Here is a 19,582-nt window from a genome sequence, read left to right on the forward strand (position 1 = left end):
TGGGCAAACTATAAGATCTCTCAAGGAACGTATTGCTCTACATCGTTCTTCAATTAAAAAGGCAATGATTATAATGGACAGTGCTACACCTCCAGTAACTTTGTTTTATGCAAAAATTCAATGTTGGACTTTTACTGTATGCCAATAGACCATATTCCCCCACAGAGACTGGGAGGGGATTGCAAGAAACTGCTGGATCCATTAATTAAATGCAATTACACCACATGGCCTCAATGAGGTAATTCAATTCAATGAGGTAATTCAATTGCTTTTTATAGAGCGGTGATGACCTGATGGTGATATGTATCATGATATTTTTTTTTTTTAACTTTCAATTTTTCTCCTTCTGCTACATGTATTTGTTTTCGTGTGTATAGTTTGTTTTGGATGATATGACTTTATTATGTGTGTAACCATGTGTCCTTTTATCCCCACTACAATGCGGCAGCAGCTTATTTACTAATTTACTGGATACTTCTCTGTATCAACCAACCGGGCAAAGTCACATGACCAGTAGCTTGTGCACATGGTAGTCATGGTTACACGCTGTGCACAGCGTACAGTGACATAACGAAAGCTAATTGCTGACTGTTAGCTGTTATTCTGTCTGTTTGTACATTATTAGTAAATAATTGACACTGGCTATAATACGTTGTGAGTATTTTATTGGGCACGGGGTGTGACACATTCTATGAACTTTGCACGATTATGTAATTTTCCAAAATCTTTTCAGCTGCAACACTCATCGGACGCGTATCTTCAGCATGACTTCCGAAATAAATGTTGTGCCTGCCACCGCTGAAGACTATAAAGAGGTGATGTCCATCTCTGGTGGAATATACAAAGGAACTGACTATCTGCCTTATAGATACCATGCATGGTTGAAGGACCCTCGTCGGAGGATGTTCCTGGCCAAATGTGATGGCAAAGTGGTGAGTATGGCTCAGGTGGGACCTGACTGTTACCCTCATCCCCTTCCGCCACTTCATGCAGAGATCCATTATTAGGCTCTGTGTACATGGCACATTCATAAATGACATTTAACTCTCATAGAGGTGACTAATACAGTGATGGGCAAGTTGCCCAGAGTCCCTGGTCACCAGCAGCCATGTAAGTCTTCACCAGTGACTCCCCGCCCTGTGTTTCTGGTGTGGCTGGTCCTCTGTTTTGTCTCATAAAGCAGAGAATAAGACTGAACATAACAGGAGCACACAGCATCCCCATCACATGACCTCCTAGAAAAACCTCAACCTAATAAATGGCTAATTGTATATTTGTTATTAGATGGATGGTCAAGGCTACTGCTAGTGAGTATGGGCTTTTGGAGAGGTCTGAATGGCATGTGTGAATATGAAGAGTCCCTTTGAGAAAGCGGTGAAGTGAAACGTGCGTTGGCATTTTCGCTAATCACTTGCACCTTCATTTGTTATGAATGGTTGAATGTATGTGCAATGAGACAATATACGGGGACAGGCCTAGAATATGGGGATAGACCTGCGAGGTTAGAATTAGTTGAAAGAGTATGCTATGATCATTATGGACCTAATTCAGAGATGTACGCAGATCGCTGCATACGCAGCAAGATCTGCATCCATCTCCGCACATGCTGGCCTGCCACGCCACACCAATGCTGCGTCGCTGCTCCGTGAACGCCCGCCGCTTGTCACTCACATTGTGGCCGCATCCTTCCGGCCACTCTGAATGAGCTCCTATGTCACTCATAGCATTCCAAATGTCTCTTGCTAGATTTTATATGCATCTAAATATAATAGTCAGCACACAGGCATATTATTTATGACACCTTGTTCCAGAATCACAAGACTATGTGGTAAAGAGACATTTCAGTTAAAACGTATGTTAATGTTGAATGGCATCCAGGATCGCTCCACATTATAACGACAAGTAAAAACTAGAGGAATTATATCACCCGTCAGCATTCTTTTTGCTTATTCTATTACTGTATCCAAATAATCATCCAGCACATTGGAGAGGAAGGTTGTATACTATTGTCCCATAACAACCCAGTATCCCTGCACGTTAAGGTGTAACTGGGGCATATAAACTTCTACATATGTACATTCTCCAGGGTAAAATGACTAAAGCTTCAAAAACAGAGAATTGGTTGTGTTGCCCAAATCAACCAATCAGACGATGTCTATTATTTTCTGAAAAGGCAATAGAGAAATGATAGGCAGCGTTTGATTGGTTGCTATGGCCAACATCACCAATTCTCTGTTTCAGAAGCTTTAGTAAATATACCCCCCTCCGTATCATACAGGAGAGGTAATCATCATGGCTACTTTTCTGCAATAATATTGCTCTCTCCTTGTTAAGAAGATACAGACCCTGCCATAGCAACAGTTGTATCTCGTAGAGTCGTATAGAAGGTGGCAATAGTTAAATATCAAACATATAAAAGGGGTTTTTTTGTTTGCAAAAAAAAAATAGTTTTTTATAAACAATGAAACATCGGATCGTCAACATAGGAACAATGGGAACATTGCGATCATCGCTGCGTGAATTTTTCAGGTACCAGGTACACAATGGGGAGGGGGGGAAGAGGCACTCTGGGAGAGAGTTCATTTACATATCCTCAGTGGCAGACAATGTCTGCAGCCGCTGTGTGGAGGTCCTGCTGGGGGAGGGTGCAGGGAAGCAGAACCAGAAGGTCACTCTGAGAGCAGCAGCAGCAGCTGCGGGAAGATTATCTTCCAGCAGCTGCCCACTCTGTGTGTCTGACTGGTTGCATCATTTGTGACCAGATCAGATAACGTACTGCCTGGTGTGGTCACAAATGATGCTACCATGCCTGGCAAGTGGTTAAGAATAACACAACACCGATGTAAGTTCTATTTAATCAACAGTGGGTATATTTTGCATGAGTTGGTAAATCCTGCGGTCAGAATGCCGCCAGCGACATCCCGATGTTCAAATTCCAGACAGATCCCGGTAAGTATTTTAACCCTACCCCAACACTAACCCAGCCCTCCTGCAGCCTAATCCTAACTGTCCCCTCCCGCAGCCTAACCCTGACCGGCCTACACAGCCTAATCCTCCCCTCCCCCTTATGTTTAACCCTAAACCTAACCCTGAACCCAGTACTTACCGGTGGAATTCCGCTGTTAGTATTCTGACTGTTGGGATCCTGACCACATTGAAATCACCAACACGGGCTGATCTATGATTTCACTTACTCCAGTATACAGGAGATGAAGAATGCATGCAGGAAATACTCTGTCATCTGCGGGACAGGCGCTAGCAGAAGTCTGCTGGAAAAGGGGACAACTCTCAGACGGGCGGCCATTAGATGCTGCTGCGTGGGCTTTGTGTGTTTTATTTTCTATTTCTTTTTAATCATGTTTCACTCAACTGATTTGTGCAGTAGATGCCTGACACCTTTTTATTATAGACCAATAAAAGTTAAGTATTAAATATAAAAGTTATTGTTTGGTATATGAGTAATAATCTCGTGTTACACATTATTTAACTTGAGGTCCTTGAGTGCACCACACTCATCTGTTTCTGTGCTTGGGTTAAAGTAGGATTTATTATATGATACATGCATAGGCACTGGAACATAGGGGTGCAAGGGGGTGGATCACCCCCCCAAAAAAAAATATTTGAGAGGCACCAAACTGTGGGCTGGCCCTTCCTCTGGGACCACCCCTGCACCCTGCTCACCTCCCACTTCATATGTTCCTCTCCTCTTCCCCCGTCCACCTTTGTCAGCTCCCCTTTGTCCTCCCACCCCTTCCCCTCACAGCACCCCCTGACCTCCCCCCATTTCCATCTGGGTTCTCCTAAAAAAATAATGTACACTATAAAGTTTGCACCGCGTACGCACAAGTGATCCATAGGATTGCATGGTCGTGTTCACTCCCATGGATGCGGTTGCACGTGTGACCCGTTCTTGGGTAAGCAGACTACGGCCGCATCATGTAGATATATATCTCTGTTGTCAGGTATGTGGTGTGGCGGGTAAGTCCAGTTGCCCATTAGAGGGCGACATTTAGTGATTTAGGGGTGACAAAATGAAATTATATCTTGCGCACACTGGCGTATCTATAATGGGTGCAGTGTGTGCGGTGCACACGGGTCCCTGGGTGCAGAGGGGGACGACACCGCACACACTGCACCCATTCCTTCTAAATACTTACCTTTCTGGTGTCCGGGTGTGGGTCCCCTCCTCTCCCGAGTCCCGTAGCCGGCAGCCGCAGCAGCGCTGTTAGTGCTCTGTCTGAGTGCTAGAGACTCTGGCACAGTGCCAGAGTCTACAGCGCATGTGCAGGTCTCCGTTAAAATGGCCGCCGCAACATTTATTCGGAGACTGGCGCATGCGCTGTAGACTCTGGCACTGTGCCAGAGTCTCTAGCGCTCAGACAGAGCACTAACAGCCTTGCTGCCAGCTACGGGATGGGAGAGGAGGGGGACCACACCCGGAGACTGCTCACGGGTCCCATCCTCTCTAGGCTCCTGCTTGCGCACCCCAACCAAAAAGGTTGTGGCGCCCCTGGATACATGCTATATGGTGGGTATATATAGCTCAGTGAGGTCTCTCCCCTCAGGTGGGCTTTGAGTCGTTCTTGCTGGTGGATGGTGGAGTTACTGCGGTGGTGGAAGGTCTTCGAGTAGCCCCCTGGATGAGAGGACGAGGGGTGGCTGGTATTATTCAAAAATTCTGCATAGACACCCTGCGTTCAGACCACCCTGAGGTTACGACAGTCAGTCTGACCCGTGCAGAGAATCCTCCGCCCTCCATGCTGAAGAAGTACAGCATAATCAACTGCAAGGTTAGTTTGTAGGACCTCATCTCAAGGGTCTTATCTCCATTTTCACTGTCTCTTGTCCTTACTTTTCTTCAGATTACTGCTTTTGATTAACTACGCAGTTTTAACATACCTAAGTGTCCTATACACAGGAGGGAGGAATGTTGACTAGTTTTTTTTAATAAATAAGTAGCATTTTCAATATAAAATCTAATTACTAATATAAGAACAATGTGAATGAAGTTAAACACATTATCAGCTGTTTTCCTCTGTACAAATCAAATGGTAACCTACTTTCTTGTCGTAGTTGCAATGGCATTATCAGTTGAGTAACGTAAATTGGCGACCAAAACTCCATATAATACAGCCACAGTAGGGCTAAGTCACCTGGAGTGGTCAGTTGCTAAGCAACCAATGAGAAGTAACTAGATAATGCTACAGATAGTCATCATTATCGAGTACCATTCCACCTCCGGCACCAGCTATACATATACCTTCTGGCAGGTGCATCCGTGTCTACACCCAAAGACTTATAGTATGCCTCTTATGGTTGTCCGCTCCTACCCACAAGTGTAGAAGTTGCCCATAGCAATCAATAAGCATCTACCTATCATTTTATGGAATGTACTAGATACAAGATGATTGGTTGTTGGTGGAAACTTCTCCACTTGTCCTCTTTAGAAGGTTTGCTACAGCTCCCCCTCATACTTCTGTCAAAACTTACTCAGGGTAGGACATATAAACTCTTGGAGAGAGAGAGAGAGAGAGAGAGAGAGAAAGTGGAGAAGTTGCCCAGAGCAACCAATCAGCTTATAACTGTCATTACAAAGACTATGCTAGAAAAATGACAGAAGCTGATTTGGGCAACTCCTTCAATTTATCTTTCTCTAAGGCTTAATACTCATTATGCTACAATTATGCTACAATTTCTACTATTCCCACATCAGAATACTCAATCTACCTTTCACACTGACCATGTTTTCCCTAACTTTCATACATTCTCCTATATTCTGGCTTCCCCATTAGGCTGTCATATCGGTGCACCTTCCCTCTGACCAGTTTGAAGAAGGGCTCAAGTTGCTGGAAAGTCAGGTGGACAATTCAGAAAGGTCCATAAACCACTCTGTCCTTGGACCTAGCGAAGTGCTGAAACTCTTTGAGGGGACTAAACTAGAAGAAGAGCTGCTTCCTGGAGGAAGACTGGTTCAGGGTTGGCTTCCTCTGACCACCCACAGAGTCAACCTGGAGCTACTTTTAGAACGGAAGATCATTTGGCTCTATTCCCACCCATGTGATACTGGGGATTACCTAGCGGCCTCAAGTGATAACACCACTAGTGACACCAGCAGATGCCATCCCACCCAAGAGCACAGTGCAATCACTGCATCTACCCTCACCTCATCTGATTCCACATCTACTACTCAGTCCCATCACTTTTCTGCTCCTCCTCTCTCGTCTTCCCCTCGGTTCCTCAGCCTTGGTACCCCTCCATACCCAGTCCCATTTTCAAAGGGTGCCCATCGCTTGGACATTGACATGTTTGGAAATGACCCAGCATGTGCCAAGATCCATGTCCTAAAGCAACTGAAGATGGGGATACAGACTCTGCCTGCAGGGGGCGATATTATTTGCTTCATGTTTGCAGAGGAGAGTCTCCGGGCTGTACTCAATGACCTCTGTAAAGGGCTAACTCCATTCATTTTATTCAGAGAACAGATGCTGCTAGATATGAAAATCTAGGCGATTATGATGCCAAACGGGGAATAATAAGAGTTTATTGTTATTAGGGCAGTCAGTGAGTACCTCGGGCAGCCGCTACAGGTCCAGTTGCTCACAAAGTGCCGACCGGAATATACAGTAAACCTCCGTCCTGGAGACTTAAGCACTAAATCAGTTCTATTTTATCAGTATCTAAAGCGAGTATTCTGTTTCACATTACACTAGTTACCAGCCCGTCAAAATGACAGAACAGCATAGCAGTAAAGTGCGTGTCCGAACAGATGGACACTTGAATTGCTCCGTTGGGTGCCATCTAGTGGCTGCCGGCGTGCAAAACACTTGAATGCCCCCCATGGAGCTCAGGAGCAGAATTAGCTTTTTATTATATAGGATTATGATGCCCTTGTATTGTTGAACCGTCATAAGCTTAAGACAATACAGTGTGTACATGCAGTATATGTACACACAGACATGTATATATACACACAGACATGTAGATATACACACACACACACACACACACACACACACACACACACACACACACGGAAAACCAGTTGGGTTGAAATAATCGTTGGGCTCTTACTAAGGGTGTGTACACACGGTGAGATCCTTGCTATGCCCGAATTTCACTTGCGATTTCCCTTGAACTCCCTGGAGCCCAGATAGGACAGATTTTGACTATCTTTTCTTGAGATATGGACTATGTGTGCTTACGATTTTGGCTTATGTGAGATTTTGGCTTATGTGAGATGTCATTGACATGTGAGATGAACTAGATAGTACACCGATCTAGCAAGGATTGACTTGCCTGCACAGTCTATCTTTTCTTGCGATGCCGACCTGGCGGGACCGCGCATCGGGATCGCAAGGTGACTTTCACCTTGCGATCTGCACTAACTTTTCTTGCGATTTTGACTATATTGTCAAAATCGAAAGAAAATATCTCACCATGGGCCAGATGTACTAAGCTTGAAAAGTGATAAATATCACTGTGATAAAGCACCAGCCAATCGGCTCCTAACTGTCATTTTTCAAACACAACCTGTGACATGGCAGTTAGGAGCTGATTGGCTGGTGCTTTATCACAGTGATATTTATCACTTTTCAGGCTTAGTACATCTCCCCCCATGTGTACACACCCTAATGATATAGTTTACAAATAAATGTAGTACTTTTTAATTCTCTTATAAGTGAGTGCTAATCCTTCCTGTCCAAGACATTTGGTTGGGTGAGGGTATTTCATTTTTCTTATGGGTTTTGTACCACCTATTTATTGGGAAAACGTTGCTGAGATTGCTAGCTTTTACCCTGCGACAATACTGTACGTATACCGCGGCAAACGCAGGATTTCTGGAGAGGAGTTTCCAAATGTTTGATTTCAGAGTGATTGTCGCCAGACATTGGCGGTCCTTCCGAGTTGATCGCTCGCTAGCAGTTTTTAGCAGCCGTGCAAACGCTATGCCGCCGCCCACTGGGAGTGTATTTTAGCTTAGCAGAAGTGCGAACGTTTTTATCGCAGAGCGCCTGCAAAAATATTTTGTGTAGTTTCAGAGTAGCTCAAAACCTACTCAGCGCTTGCGATCACTTCAGACTATTCAGTTCTGGATTTGACGTCACACACCCGCCCAGCGTTCGTCCAGCCACGCCTGCGTTTTTCCTGGCACGCCTGCGGTTTTCCTGGCACACCTGCGTTTTTCCTGGCACGCCTGTGTTTTTCCTAAACACTCCCAGAAAACGATCAGTTGACACCCAGAAACGCCCCCTTCATGTCAATCACACTGTGGCCATCAGTGCGACTGAAATGCTTCGCTAGACCCTGTGCAACACTACATCATTCATTGTACTCGTACGACACAACGTTTTTTAGCCTGATCGCTGCGCTGCGAACAAATGCAGCTAGCGATCAACTCGGAATGACCACCATTGACGGGTGAATAATTAGCATGTAACAACCTATAGTCTGCTCCAAACACGGTGCAGTTTATGTAATACAGATGTTCAGATGGGATACGGTCAGGACCTCGACGGTCGCGATCCCGGCAGTCGAGATACTGACGTGGGAATCCCGACACTGTTTGGAATTCCAGCGCCGGCATCCTGACTAGTATCACAAACTCAGCGCCGGAATTCTAGCAGCCAGGATCCCGACAGCCGGGATGCCAAATCAAATGAGTGATTGCCAGGCCGCCGGAGAGGTAAGCCGCGGGCAGGGGTGGTTAGGCATCCCCGGGGAGGATTAGGGTTCGGATGCAGGGGGGTGGGGAGAGAGATTAGGTTTAGGCACCACCGGGGATGGAGAGGTTAGGCTGCGGGGAGCGGGGGGGGGGGGGGGTTAGGTTTAGGATTAGGGAACAAAGGGTTTGGGGGCATTGGAGAAAGGTAATTATACTTACCTTGCCACTATTGAGATTCTCACCATTGGGATACTGCAGTCAGTATTCTGACCAGCACACACACACAGCAGACAGGCAGGAAAATCTGCAGGCCCTGGGCACGTCTATCTATCTATCTATCTATCTATCTATCTATCTATCCAGAGCCGGCCCTAACCAATATGATGCCCTAGGCAAGTTTTTGGCTGGTGCCCCCTAGCACCACCGCTAGTTCTGCCTCTGACCCTGCTCCCATTCCCAGCACAATCACCCCCCACCCATAGCAGTCCTTTTTTTTTTTTTCCTACCCCCCGTAATTTAAATAAGAACAGTGCGCACATTCGGCACACAGCCCAAAAAAGGTACGTGTTTTTGCTGGCAAGGGGCATGGCCACACAATAGTACCCCCAATTCAACTTATGCCTCACAGTAGTGCAACTTTATTCACAATTTATAATGTGATAGTGTCCCTTATTCACATTACATCATACAGTAGTACCACTTTACCTTATATACGTTACTCCTCACAGTAGTGCCCCTCATTCACATAACATCATACTGAATTGCTCCTTATTCACATTACACCACACCATATTGCTCTTTATTCTCGTTACAACACACCATATGGCTCCTTATTCACATTATATCCAACAATATTGCTCTTTATTCACATTAGACCACACAGTAGTGCCCTTTCTATACGTTACACCACACAGTAGAGCACCTTATACACATAATGCCACACATTGGTAATGCATTTATACACATACTATAATACCACACAGTAATGCCCATTACACATATGACACACATTATTAATGTCCTTATAAACATAATGAGCCTTACACATTCTGCCAACCCTTATTAATGCCCTTATACACATAATTTCCCTTACACATATGCCACACATTGCTAATGCCCTTATACACATAATGACACACATAATGTCCCTTACATTATTAGTGCCCTTATACACATAATGACATACATAGTGCCCCTTACACATATGTTACACATTATTAATGCCCTTATACACATAATGACACATATAGTTCCTGGCGTGAGTCAACTGGCAGCTCTGCTAACGTAGGGTGCCTATTTTTTATGAAAATGCATCTTATTTGCATGGCTATATGGCTTGGATGCACAAGCAGCTTCTGCTGATTAAAATGATATGCGGCATGCCTATATACTGTGTGCGACTGTGGCTGTATCTGCATATACGAAATGCTACACATAGAATAACGGCATGCCGCATATCATTTTAATCAGCAGAAGCTGCTTGTGCTCTTAGGCATACCAGACGCCCTAGGCAATTGCCTAGTTTGCCTATGCCTAGGACCGGCTCTCTATCTATCTATCTATCTATCTATCTATCTATCTATCTATCTATCTATCTATCTATCTATCTATTCCTATAGGTAAGCAGCGGGGGTGAGGGAGCATTTGCCATCTGCAAATAAAATACAAAAAGTTTTCAAACCAGCGCTCCAAACCAATAGTGCTGCAACCTCTGCTGAAGTGGTCACCCCCACTTCCAATAGTCCACAATATAGTCACAATTTGCAGATGTGCGCACCCTCTGGGATCATACGGGGTCTGATGTTAATTTCTCACGAATCTTGCTTCCTGGATAAACCAGTGACAAATCGTTCAGTTCCTTCGAAGAATTTTCTCAGAAATCCTTGTTCCACTTCTTTCCCTCAAAAGAACAAGAATGGAGGGATATATATGGTAAAGCACAGTTTTATTAATACATAAAAACAACTTTGATTCCACTATAATACAGTCCACCAAAATTATGGGGCAAATATGCATACCAAACTAGTGGGGTGACCAGTAAAGTCTACCCTTAAGCGCATATGTGATGTTAATACCGGTACCTCCCGGGATATCATCACCGTCTCATCACTGGCTCGACAGATCCTGGATACTCCCATGACTCCTTCGCTGCTATAGTCTGTCCCCAAACCCCAACGCGTATCTGCTCTTAATGAGCCTTTATCAAGGTGTGTGGTGGATTTCAAGTACTGGGGTATTTAAAGCCCATGATCTGTTGTGATTGGCTCAGACTGTTCAGATTAGGAATAAAACCTTTTCATCTTCTAAATATATTCATAATGATCCTATAGATCCCTAAAGGATTCACAGTACCACCATCATTTTATTTGGTATTAAAATCTCAGTTTAGACCCTTAAAACAAGTAGAATAGTATAAACATTTAGTGCGTTCCAGTTACCTGGACTGCACATGTCATTTCTGCTTCCGCCCGCCGCTGACTCCTATTGGCGGCGGAAGATGTCTCACGGAGCTAAAATACAGAAAAACGTAAAATCAACAAAACATCAGTGCGCTCCAGCTCCCTGGAGTGCACACATCATATCCACTTGTGCCCACCACTAACTTCTATTGGCGGTGGAAGACGCTTTGCGATACGGAAGTAACAAGTACTTCCGATGGCTGCTAGTAATGGTCGCGGAACACATACAGTATGTCTATTTGCGTTCCACGAGTGAAAGGGGGAGGTGCTGTGGATCTGAATAGATTTCAATACATGATGGGACACCATACAGAAGTGGAACAAACTTATAAAAGACACCCATAAAATACAGTCATATTCAAATAATATTAAAATAATAGTGTGTGGCAAAAAGTTTCACCTTCAATGACCATAGAAAATACCCATGGAACACATTATAGGTGAAGGGGGCAGTTACTCCACATATTTGGGATCCAAAGATTATAAACAATTTTCTTTCTCATAAAAATCAATCTATTGTGGTAATAACCCCTAGAAATATTACACATTAAAAACATCTAAAGACAATCTTCTAAAATACTAAATACCACCGAAATATACAATTAATAAACCACTGTTTATGGAGAGCATTCTCCCCTCTTAATAAAAGATATAAAAGGATAAGAACAGGTTAAGATCGAATACATAGTTAAAGGAACCATTTACAAAGTCCAAATGTAACCCCTTTGGAGCTAATGTACCCATATCATAAATCCATTTCATTTCAGTCTGCGCAATATTTTCTTCTATATTTCTATTTCGCCAGTGATTTTGGACTGCCTTAATGCCTATCACTTTGTTCAAAGCATTGCAATTGTTGTTATGAGAAACCGAATGATTTTCAAAACACTTCCTAATATTCCGGACATGTTCTTCCCAGCGTTCTTTAAGGGGTCTTGAAGTACGACCAATATATTGCAGTTTACAACTGCATTCTATTAAATAAATACAGTTTTTAGTACAGGTTGAGTATCCCTTATCCAAAATGCTTGGGACCAGAGGTATTTTGGATATCGGATTTTTCCGTATTTTGGAATAATTGCATCCCATAATGAGATATCATGGTGATGGGACCTAAATCTAAGCACAGAATACATTTATGTTACATATACACCTTATACACACAGCCTGAAGATAATTTTACCCAATATTATTTATAACTTTGTGCATTAAACAAAGTGTGTGTACATTCACACAATTCATTTATGTTTCATATACACCTAGGCCCTCATTCCGAGTTGATCGGTCGCAAGGCGAATTTAGCAGAGTTACACACGCTAAGCCGCCGCCTACTGGGAGTGTATCTTAGCATCTTAAAATTGCGACCGATGTATTCGCAATATTGCGATCACAAACTACTTAGCAGTTTTAGAGTAGCTCCACACTTACTCTGCCTGTGCGATCAGTTCAGTGCTTGTCGTTCCTGGTTTGACGTCACAAACACACCCAGCGTTCGCCCAACCACTCCCCCGTTTCTCCGGCCACTCCTGCGTTTTTTCCGGAAACGGTAGCGTTTTCATCCACACGCCCATAAAACGCCGTGTTTCCGCCCAGTAACACCCATTTCCTGTCAATCACATTACGATCGCCGGAGCGATGAAAAAGCCGTGAGTAAAAATACTTTCTTCATAGCAAAGATACTTGGCGCAGTCGCAGTGCATATATTGCGCATGCGCACTAAGCGGAATTTCACTGCGATGCGATTAAAAATACCGAGCGAACGACTCGGAATGAGGGCCCTTATACACACAGCCTAAAGGTCATTTAATACAATATTTTTAATAACTTTGTGTATTAAACAAAGTTTGTATACATTGAGTCATCAAAAAACAAAGGTTTCACTATCTCACGCTCAATCAAAAAAGTCCGTATTTCGGAATATTCCGTATTTCGGAATATTTGGATATGGGATACTCAACCTGTATTACAGGTAATAAAGTCAGTGATGTTGTATAAAACCCCTGTGATAGTGGATTTAAATTCCTCAATTTTGCTGGGTTGCATTGTGTGGCTTCTACACATCAAACATAGGCCACATCTATGGAACCCTTTCGTTTTTACCCGCCCTGATTTTTTAGGGGCAGTGGCACTTTAAGTTTTTACCAGCTTTTATTTTAAATTGGGGGCTTTCCTATACACAAATTTAGGGTTCTGTGGTATAATTTTCTCCAAAACCGGATCCCTAGTTAATAAGTGCCAATGTTTTTTTAACAATCTGTTCTACTTCCTTATATTGACCATTGTAAGAAGTAATGAAGGGTAAAACACATGCATCATCTTCTTTTCTGATTTTTGGTTTCAAGAGGTCCTGTCTATTCACATCCTGTAATTCATTAATATATTCCTCCACTTTCTTCCCATGCAGATGGCGAATGTTCCCGCAGTCAAACTCCAAAAATATTGTATTTTTGGTGCTAGATGAATGAGGTCCCTATATTAGTGTATGGGGACGCGGGGCCAGCTCAGGAGAGAAAGGTAAGCTGGAGATATCTGTGATATCTCCTGCATTACCTCCACAATCAATAGCCACAACACTTAATTTTTCCAAAAGTAGGTGAAAATGTTCATTTTCAACTATCTTGGTAGAATTAAGGTGATGTTGAATATGCCCCATAGTGAGAGTTGGCAATTATTTAAAAGTGTAATATTAGGGCAATTTGTTTCTTTCTATAAGGAGAAAGGGGGTAGTCATCTCAGCATTCGATGATCTTATTCCCAATGAATGGGAAAGAGGAGACAAACGAGTGGAGCACTGTACTAGTACTAGAGGGAGAACGAGAAGGAAGAGACAGTGTTGCACTGGGGCAAGAAGAGCCCACTGGGACAATGCAGTGGTAGGGGCCCATGCTTAGGAGGGTTAGACACTTGGCTAACCATTAGGTGATTCTTAGTGACATATACGTAGAAGAGAACCGAGCACCCATGTTTGTCAGTGGTTTTGCTCTTCCAGGTAACTGACCCCCGAATAGAGTAACAGTGTATAAATTGACTGCACAGTCTTGAACCTGACCCATAGAGGAGGTGGTGGGGCTCTCAGTCACTGGGGTCCCCTGGTGATTTCGCTTGTACCTTTGTGGGACAGTCCGTCCCTGGGAAGAGAAACCCATCCAGTGAGAGCTTCCATACTGAGGGTAAGGGGTAAACAGTTGGAGGACAAAGTGGGAAGAATATATGGTGGAGGAACAGGGTAAGTGAGTGATGAGCTATGAGAAGGGCTGGTTATCTTTGACATAAAGGGGTGTTTTAAAGGTGTGTTTGGGAGACTGGGCACAAACCTGTCTAGGCGAGGGAGCGAATCCAGAGGTGGGGGCAAAATATTTGTGGCAAATGTGACCAACATGGTGTTGAGGCAGTGGTCAGACGAGGAGAGGAGAAGGTGGGGCGGGAAGGGGTTGAGTGGACAGAGATGAGGTTGGAGATGTAGGTGAGGCAGTAGGGGTTTAGGGCTTTACTTGTCAGGGTTGAAGAGTTTGAATTGGATTCTTAGGAGGATAGTGAGCCAGTGAAGATAGTGAAGGTTTACAATCATCCCGTTTCATTTGTCCAATAATCTGGTGCACTCCAGCCTAGCAGTGTTTGAGAGCCACCACGTGATGTATAGATGCCCCATATCTAGAGTTCCAAGGGAAGAAGCTACCCAATGAGAAATCCAGAGCTAATACAATATTTCTCTGGACACTCTATGCAAAGCTTCAGCCTACTGTCTCTCATATCCCCAGTACCCGCTTCAAGCTCCTCACTCACTTGCCTTTTGTTAAAGAAAAGAATAACTCTTACCTCCTCTTGGCTGGCTGGCAAGGCTGCAGTCCAAATGCATTCTAGTCTGATGCAGGAAGCTGTCCAGGTTCCACTGCTTCCCAAATGCACACATAGGAGTTTTAGGGGTACATTTACTAAGCAGTGATAAAAGTGGAGAAGTGAGCCAGTGGAGAAGTTGCCCATGGCAACCAATCAGCACTGAAGTAACATCTATAATTTGCATACTATAAAATGATACAGAGCTGCTGATTGGTTGATGGGGAAATTTCTCCACTGGCTCACTTCTCCGCTCTTATCACTGCTTAGTAAATGTTCCCCTTAGAGCACTGTGTACAAAACACTGGCCAATATACACAGTACGCACCAATATCACACACTGGGTACACACTGCCATGCCTCCAGCTGCCCACTAGCTTTTCACTCAAATGCCCGGCAGCTTTTCCCTCAAATACCCTGCTGCTCACCAGATTTTTCCCTTGCATTCCCCCTGCCCCCATGCCCAGGGCCGGCAAGAGAAATCTTGGGGCCCGGTACACCAATTTCTCCGGGGCCCCCCACCCTGCCTTGACACCCTCCCCCTTATAAAGCACAAAGTCGCTGTAAAAAAATTATATATATACACACACACACACACACACACACACACACACACACACACACACTGTATATATATCTATATATATATACATATATAAAATATACAGTATATACATTATAATTTATACATATATATACACACACACACACACACACACACACATATATATATATATATATATATATGTGGTCCTTGTATGGGCGGCATACAAGGACCATATACACAGATGCAGATCTGAGGGGAGGGCACCGGAGCAAGGTGAACGGAAGTCCGGAGTGCCAGGGACATTTTTTGCATATATATATATATATATATATACACACACACACACACACACACACACACATAGAACTCACCATACACACATTTAAATAGAATAATATGGCAGTACCTTGACATAGTATACAGTATGACAGGCTGTGAGGGTGCCATCCAGGCATGTAGGGAGCAGGGTTGGACAGAGGTAGTGCTGCGGGCAGCTGCTATAAGGAGCCCTGACTCACACAGTCAGTGTAGCCTGTGTTTGCTGCTCTACTGCCCGGCTCTTCAGCGGCAGCAGATCGTCAGACAGGGACGGGGCGGCAGAGAGGCATGCTGCAAGCATAATGAAGGCAACAAAGCGAAGACCAACCAGACCAAGCAAGTGATGGGGCCCCCCTGAAGCTCGGGGCCCGGGAGGGTTGTCCCCTTTGACCCCCCCTGTCGCCGGGCCTGCCCATGCCAACCAATCTGTTCCATATTATCCCACTTCTTACCTATTCCTCATATATTGTTTTCAGATACACAGAGGAGTCAGAGGAACCAGTGTCGAGCTCCTCCAATCAGGGCTCAGCACACTCCACTCTGATCCCTGGAGCTCAGCCACATGGGATTGAGGCCTAATCGCTAGAATGAAATAGCAGCAGGGATGACCGTCCTCCTTGTTGCTCTGTCAGTATAGCTGCTAAACCTGCAGACTACTAGCACAATCTTGGTTACACACTGTGTTAATACCAGTTGGACTGAAAGCCCCTGCTGATGCTTGCTGACCTCTCTGCAGACCGCACCAGGGGGAGCTACAGTAAGTGGCACCCCTGAACTTAGGCACTCTAGGGGGCTGCATTAAGCTGCTTAATGGTAGCACCAGGCTTGGCGGAATGTCATTAGTTGAACCGTTTTTAAACTTAACATCCATTACCACCCCAGGCAATAATGTACATCCATCACCCACACACAATGTGGAGAAGTTAGAAGTCAGCTAAATCCAATGAGAACGAACAGTGACAGAGATAGAAAAGGTCAAACACAGCGGAACACGTCTGACATTCTGAATCACCTCATTTTTTTGATGTTAGTCTTTTTCTTTTTTTTTCCTATTACATTGTACGTTTCCTTTCTTATGCCAGCTAGAGGAATGAATGCAATCCGACTTTGGGGGTAATTCAGACCTGATCGCTAGGCTGCGTTTTCTCACAGTCTGCAATCAGGTTCGAACTGCGCATGCGTATTGCGTATGCACCGCAATGCACAGGCGCGTCGGACGACTGCACCGGGCATCGGTGCATAGCGGCAGGATGGTGCGAAAAAAGCGATCGCACGGGCGAACGCAAGGAGATTGACAGGAAGAGGGCGTTTGTGGGTGGCAACTGACCGTTTACAAGGAGTGTCTGCAAAAACGCAGGCGTGTCCAAGCGTTTGCAGGGAGGGTGTCTGACTTCAAATCCGGTCCCGGACAGGCTGATGTGATCACAGAGGCTGAGTAAGTCCTGGGCTGAGCAGAGACTGCACAAGATCTGTTTGTACAGCTCTGCTACACATGCGTTCGCACACTTGCACAGCGACAATACACTCCCCTGTAGGTGGAGACTATCTGATCGCAGGACTGCAAAAATCGCTGCCCAGCAATCAGGTCTGAATTACCCCCTTTGTACGGTCAGAGTAGAAAGCAGGAACAGTTCTGCCGTTAGTTCAGCTAGATAATTCTCTCTCTGCATGTAAGCTAAGATTCCCCACAGCCAGGGCCGGCTCCAGGCCTACTAGCACCCTGAGCGAAAGCATGTAAAAGCGCGCACACCCCCCCCCCCCCCCAGGAAAAGTGGGCGTGGCCTCATAACTTCATATTATTAGACTATAAATAAATAAGTTTTCACCCCCCCTCTACGCACACAATTAGCAGCCTTACACATAACAGCCACAGTAGGGTTCCTTACACACAATGTCTCCAGTATAGTGTCAGATACACATAATGTCTCCAGTATAGTGCCAGATACACAATGTGCAGTACCAGATAGACATGATATGCCCCCCAGCAGTGCCAGCTACACACAATATGCCCCCCAGCAGTGCCAGCTACACGATAGTGTTCACTTTTTAGGGCAGGGAGGGCACATTTTTAAGTTAGGAGGGCAAAATGATGTACATACTGTAATGCTTGTTGCTCATCTACCCACATGGTAAAGCATGGACAGCGCGCGCCGAAGGCGCGCAGCAAAAATTTAGGGGCGTTGCTTCGTGGGGAAGGTGCGTGGCCACATAATAGTGGCAATTCGCATTACACCACACAGTAGTGCAGTTAATACACACTGCACCAGGTAGAACCTCCTAGACACTTTGCGCCAGGCAGAGCACGTTAGACACATTGCCTAGCCACAGACGCCTAGCGGGAACACTACATGAAATGCTCCCCAGCCGTGCCAGCTACACATGACATGCCCCCCAGCAGTGCCAGCAACACATGACATGCCCCCCAGCAATGCCAGATACATAAATGGCCACACAGTGCCAGATATGTAGATACAGAAAAGCCCCCACAGTGCCAGATACAGAAAAGCCCCCACAGTGCCAGATACAGAAAAGCCCCCACAGTGCTAGATAAATGCCCCCACAGTGCCAGATATGACCCCACAGTGCTACATAAATGCCCCCAGTGCCAGATAAATGCCCCCACAGTGCCAGATAAATGTCCCCACAGTGCCAGATAAATGCCCCCACAGTGCCAGATAAATGTCCCCACAGTGCCAGATAAATGTCCCCACAGTGCCAGATAAATGCCCCCACAGTGCCAGATAAATGCCCCCAAAGTGCCAGATAAATGCCCCCACAGTGCCAGATATGCCCCCACGGTGCCAGATATGCCCCCACAGTGCCATATACATAAATGCCCCCACAGTGCCAGATATGCCCCCACAGAGCCAGATATGCCCCCACAGAGCCAGAAATGCCCCCCACAGTGCCAGATATGCCCCCCACAGAGACAGAAATGCCCCCCCACAGAGACAGAAATGCCCCCCACAGAGCCAGATAAATGCCCCCCACAGTGCGATCCATAAATGTCGTCCCCCCCCAAAATACCTGCGACGCTGAGAGGGGGAGGAGTACTGCTGTCCGAGAACGGGAGTGCAGGCGGGCGGGCGGCCGGCCGAGTGAGGGTGCGGGTCCGGGTGCGGGTGGGCGGGCGGCCACTTGTGTGCGCTATGCGCGTTGCGCGGTGCCGGCGTCTGACGTTAGACACCGGCGTTGCGCAGCGCGCATAGCGCACACACGGCCGGGCCGGGCCAATGCTGCACACACAGGGCCGGCTCCAGCTTCGAATATGGCGGCGCCAGCGCGCGGCGCCCATTAAGGGTGGCGCCCTGCGCGGCCGCTCTATTCGAACATGCCTAGAGCCGGCCCTGCCCACAGCTGTTCCCGAGACTCTGGCTTTCTGAGATCAAAGGTTGGTGCATTCTTCATTTCTTACTGCTCTTTTTGAAATACAAATGAAAACATTAACATATTAATTACTGGTTTGCAGCATGTGCCTGTGTGCCACCGAGTTGCCTACAAACGCATTGGGCAATATTCAATTGTGACGGCAGATCTCAGGGGCATTGGGGGTAATTCCAAGTTGATCACAGCAGGATTTTTGTTAGCAAATGGGCAAAACCATGTGCACGGCAGGTGGGGCAGATATAACATGTGCAGAGAGAGTTAGATTTGGGTGGGGTGTGTCCAATCTGCAATCTAATTTGCAGTGTAAAAATAAAGCAGCCAGTATTTACTAGTGATGTGCACCGGACATTTTTCGGGTTTTGTGTTTTGGTTTTG

The 19,582-nt window shown here is 45.5% G+C and overlaps 1 protein-coding gene across 1 annotated transcript; it reads left to right on the forward strand.

Annotated features, from left to right (window-relative positions):
- Positions 1 to 741: 741 nt before the first annotated feature.
- On the forward strand, positions 742 to 6,510 carry LOC134934804 (probable N-acetyltransferase 16). The gene is made up of 3 exons (XM_063930161.1): positions 742 to 932; positions 4,566 to 4,790; positions 5,793 to 6,510. Exons 1-3 carry the CDS (start codon positions 765 to 767, stop codon positions 6,504 to 6,506), a joined length of 1,107 nt encoding a protein of 368 aa, XP_063786231.1. The 5' UTR covers positions 742 to 764; the 3' UTR covers positions 6,507 to 6,510.
- The last annotated feature ends 13,072 nt before the right edge of the window (positions 6,511 to 19,582 follow it).

Source organism: Pseudophryne corroboree, chromosome 6, assembly GCF_028390025.1.
Source record: "Pseudophryne corroboree isolate aPseCor3 chromosome 6, aPseCor3.hap2, whole genome shotgun sequence".
Lineage (NCBI taxonomy): Eukaryota > Metazoa > Chordata > Amphibia > Anura > Myobatrachidae > Pseudophryne > Pseudophryne corroboree.